The sequence below is a fragment of the Barbus barbus genome (genome assembly GCF_936440315.1).
Source record: "Barbus barbus genome assembly, chromosome: 21".
NCBI lineage: Eukaryota > Metazoa > Chordata > Actinopteri > Cypriniformes > Cyprinidae > Barbus > Barbus barbus.
The window spans coordinates 30,628,371-30,633,359 of record NC_136749.1 but is presented as its reverse complement, the minus strand read 5'-3'; the positions used below and the strand labels follow the sequence as shown (position 1 = coordinate 30,633,359).

General features: G+C 40.0%; 1 protein-coding gene across 1 annotated transcript; it reads right to left on the bottom strand.

Moving 5' to 3' along the window:
• On the bottom strand, window positions 1-3,833 carry LOC306887853 (gonadotropin-releasing hormone II receptor-like; the record flags this gene model as incomplete). Its single annotated transcript, XM_079445852.1, has 3 exons — window positions 1-371; window positions 2,587-2,788; window positions 3,336-3,833. 3 exons carry the CDS (start codon window positions 3,831-3,833, stop codon window positions 1-3), a joined length of 1,071 nt encoding a protein of 356 aa, XP_079301978.1.
• Between the last annotated feature and the right edge of the window lie 1,156 nt (window positions 3,834-4,989).

Here is a 4,989-nt window from a genome sequence, read left to right as displayed (position 1 = left end):
TTATGTGCTCTTAACGCTGGCCGGGTCACACTCGTGTTCTCCGTGTCTGGCCGAGAGCCGGTCCAGAGAGCGCGGTGAGTGTGCGGGTGTCCGGCAGCAGCGGGCGAGATCGGCGCGGAACGAGGGCGTGTAGAGGCCATAGATCACCGGGTCGCAGCAGGTGTTCAGATTCCCAAACACGAAGAGCAGGTGATGGATGTACTCGGGTGTGACCTTCAGCATCTCAGGCTGGAACCAGTACCAGATGCCCAGCAGATAGTAGGGCGTCCAGCAGACCACAAACGACAGGACGATGATGATGGTCATCTTCAGCGTCTTCATCCGGGCCTTCGGGATCATGTCTGTGCCGCTGCGTCTCAGAGCCTCGCCAGCTGCAGAGACAAACACACCATCAGTGATCAGAGATGTTCCTCAAACAGAAGAGCATTGCATTCGCAACATTGAGGTCATAGGTTCGATGCCTAGGGAATGCATGAACTATGCATTGGACAGATGCTTTTAACTAAAGCAACTTGCATTGCATTCAACATACACATTTAATCAGTTCATGCTTTCCCAGGGAATGAAACCCATAACCTTGGCGTTGCAAGTGTTACGCTCTTCTGTTTGAGTTACAGGAAGACTAAAACTAAAACTGATCAAACATAGCTTGAATGCAGTACATGGCAGATAAAACATCTGCTAAATACATGAATGAAAATGTGAAATGAGCCATTCTGTTTTTGTCATTTTGATTGTTTTTTTCTCTCAATATGTCTATGGTTTCTTTTACTTTTTTCAGTTTTAGTTTTTTTTTTGTTACTAATTCCTTTTTTGTTTGTTTTCTTTTCATTAATCACCTACAGAATCAGATCTTTACAACATACGGAAAATGTCTCAACTTTTTAAAATGAAAATGAAATATATTTTAAAACATATTAAATAATAATTTTGAAAGGAAAAAATATTCAAAAGCAATCTTCAGCTATTTTAAAATATAAGATTAGCCTACAATCTAAATTAATTTTAAAACATATTAACAGCCCAAATCCTAATCATTAAACTCTATCATTTAATAATAAACTTTATTTAGCAACAAGCTTTTTAAGGTGCTTACACACACACACACACACACAAATGTTGTTAAATTAAAAAAAGGAAATGCATAAAAAGAAAATGTAACCCATAAATATGTGAGAAGGGCAGGGTAGTGATATTTTTGTGCTAACTTCTTCAGTGTTCACCTGTCTCCAGGCCTATAAAAACATCCAGCAAACCCTCATGAATGTCTGACCTTGTTTGTTGCCCTTGGCAGGACTCAAGTGACCACAGAGTCAAAGCTCTCGGGCTTCAGAGGGAGGAAAATAGAAGCTGCGCTGATCCGACACACTGCTACGATATTACAGTAATCCACTGACTGCTGTTACTGTAGACACGGGACTGTGTGTTATTGAGTGCCTAATGGAGCCGCTAAACCTGAGAGGGGCATTACAGGTATCTTCAGCTGCTAAAATTAACTCTTTTCCATACCTGCCAATGCAAAGGAATTGAGCAAATGTACCGGACTTAAGTATTTCTAACTGCTTATGTAACTTAGCATTACGCATTACTGTTGCCTACTGATGATGAATTATTAACCGTTTTTTCTAGTATATCAGAGTCAGTCCAGCAGGTTATTGTTTCACTCACAGCATCATATCTTGCCACATAAGACAAAAAAGTTATAATTATGAGATTATGAAATTGAGATTAAAAAGTCATAATTATAAGCAAAAAAATGTATTTCAATGTTTTATGACTATTTATCTCATAATTAGGATTTTTATAAACCTCATATTTATGACTTATCTCATACTTTTGACTTGTCATGATTATGACTCATAATTTAGATTTTAGATTTTACTTTTTTATCATAATTGTGGTTTATTATGTCATAATTTAAAGTTTTTGCCTTATAATTTACTTTTTATCTCAATTTAGATTTTTATCTCATAATTATAACATTTTATTTCATAACTATGTCATACTTTTGACTTGTCATAATTGACCATTTTTCCTCAATTTCGATTCTCATGACTCTGACTTTCTCATAATCATGACTTATTGTATCATTTAGACATCTCATAATCATCACTTTTTAATCTCATAATGACTTTGTCTCACAATTTACATTTTTACCTCATAATTGATTTTTATTAATTAAATTTTATTAGTAATTTTATTTGATATAAATGTATTTTATTATTTAATAAAAAAATACTTTTGACTTTGTCATAGTTATGACTTTTTATCTCAAAATTTATACTTTTACTTCAATTGATTTTTACAACTCATAATTTATTAATTTACCTCATAATTTTGACCTTTTGTATCTAAATATGACCGTTTTTTTATGGGGCAGAAAAGGCCTTCCATAGAAACTACACCTGACATTAAACTTTAATTTTTTATTTTGGTGGTTTACTCCACATGTGTGTTGCCACATGAAGAAAACTTTACTCCTACGCTATGGTAAAAGCTTTTAGATGATGTGCAAGTCATGATAATTTGCTGTTACAGTCGAGTGTAAGAGGCTGTGAGACTCTGCCGGGCCGCGGGTCGCTGTACCTTTGCTCTTGTGCAGCTGTCTGTTGATCTCGACGAGGATGCAGGTGTAACAGCAGCTCATGACCAGCAGCGGAATCACGTACAGCGTCACGAAATGAAACATGTTGTACGCAGTCTCGTGCCAGCGCTCGTGGAAACTCCCGTGTGTGACACACTGAGTGAAGTCCATGCTCTCCACTTTGACCGTCCGGAAGATGAACAGCTACAAGAGGAAGAATGATGGATGAGTTGATCAGAACCAGTGAGTATTCATGCATCGGTTAATTATCTGCTATTTTACTCCATAACACGTCTTCTTCCAGACTAGAGAACATCCAAAATACAGATTGAAGTGTTTATTTTATCGCCCTTTATCTACACTGAACAAAATTATAAATGCAACACTTTTGTTTTTGCCCCCATTTTTCATGAACTGAACTCAAAGATCTAAGAAGTTTTCTATGTACACAAAAGGCCTATTTCTCTCAAATATTGTTCACAAATCTGTCTAAATCTGTGTTAGTGAGCACTTCTCCTTTGCCGAGATAATCCATCCACCTCACAGGTGCGGCATATCAAGATGCTGATTAGACCGCATGATTATTGCACATTATTGAGCTTGAGAGTGAGTGATTGAGAGTGTGTAAGTGAGTGAGCGTGTGAGTTAGTGAGCGTGAGTGTAAGTGAACGAGTGTGTGAGTGAGTGAGCGTGAATGAAAGTGTGCGAGTTAGTGTGTGAGTGTGTTTGTGTAAATGTGTGTGAGTGTGACCTGTGGCGATGCGATCAGCGCACTGAGGCTCCAGGCCAGCAGTAGCATCCTCCTGTTCCTGTGGTGTGCATTGAGCGAGTCCAGCGGGCGCAGGATGGCGTGATGCCGGTCCAGACTGATGACCACCAGGATGAAGGCGGAGGTTTGCATGGCGAATAGCTTCAGGAAGCACAGCAGCTTACAGAGCCCGTCTCCAGCGTACCACTGCACCGTCACGTTCCACACCATATCCAGCGGCATCACGATGAAGGTCATCATCAGGTCGGCCGACGCCAGGCTGATGATGAGAGGACGCAGGTGAGACGCCAGACGCCGGCCGCGACCACGCAACACACTGATGAGGAGCGCCAGGTTACTGACCGCGGCGAACAGAAAGAGCACCATGGTGGCCGCGACGCGGGCCTGAGCCGCGGGAGTGAAGGTGGGTGCCATCCAGTCCGTCAGGGCCGGCGGGAGAGACGTGTTAGACACAGACGGCAGTGACGTGTTATCAGACATCACACCGCTCTGATCTACACCTGCATGAAGAGACAAAAGCAGTATCTGAACAAAATCATGTGACAAAATCATTTATATTATATACTATATATTATATGTGGTGGTGTGCATATACTTCTAAACCAAAATACATATGCATTGCAGTATTTTAGTCATTTTGGCTAATTTTGGATGTAGTATGTCAATTTTGACTTTTTCTCATAATTTAGATTTTTTAAATCTCATTATTATAACTTGGTATGTCACAATTACAACTTTTTTCTTATGTCATAATTATTTACTTTTTATCTCATAATTTTTACTTTTGAGATATTTTCTTCCGTATTTTGACGTGAAAAAATGATTGGAGAAGATCTGCATGTTATGAGAAAGGACATCCAGTTCCATGACATTCAGATTAAACATTACCAGGTCAAAAAAAAAATAGCAAAATGAAACGCGCACAGATGAATCGTTCACAGTAAGATCAATAACATGCATTTAGAAAACTGATAGAGTTAATTTACATTTTCAAACTGATTTTAAAGTGTATTTGAGAGATGCATTCGCCCACAGACACGCCGTCAGTCCGCGTCAGATTAGAGCTGATAGCAGAGAAGAGCTGTCCCGAGTGTCTTTGTGTGTCTCTGTCCTCGCCGTCAGGCCACTGAAGCAGCATTCAACACAAGCTCCAGCTGAGAAACACCACACATATTCAACTAAAGCCCTAATCTGAGCCTGAACAGCAGGTTCCTGCCAAACAAGCATTCCTTCAGCTCCAGGAATTCAGTTCAGCATCGCACACACACTGAGATCCTATGCAGATCAGCACAGAGCAAGACGTCCTGATAGAATCGATAGTGTGCAACACAAACCCATGGAGTCTGTGATCATTAACACGTTCATTAATAGACACTCCACGTGTTGAACAGGAAGCCTGAAGAGTCTCGGTGGGGTTTGATGGCTTAATCTGAATGTCAAATTCTAATTTGTTAATCAGGTGAACAGCATAACTGACAAGCGCTACACCTTCCTGCTGACTGCAGTGAACCCAACATCACTGTGTCACAATGCACTTGTAATTCAGCAGAGCACTGAATCCAGTGGCTGAAGGGTTCAATGTGTTTGAGACCCCAGTGTGAGATTTAGAAGTCTAACAGCACATTCTAACCTGGAT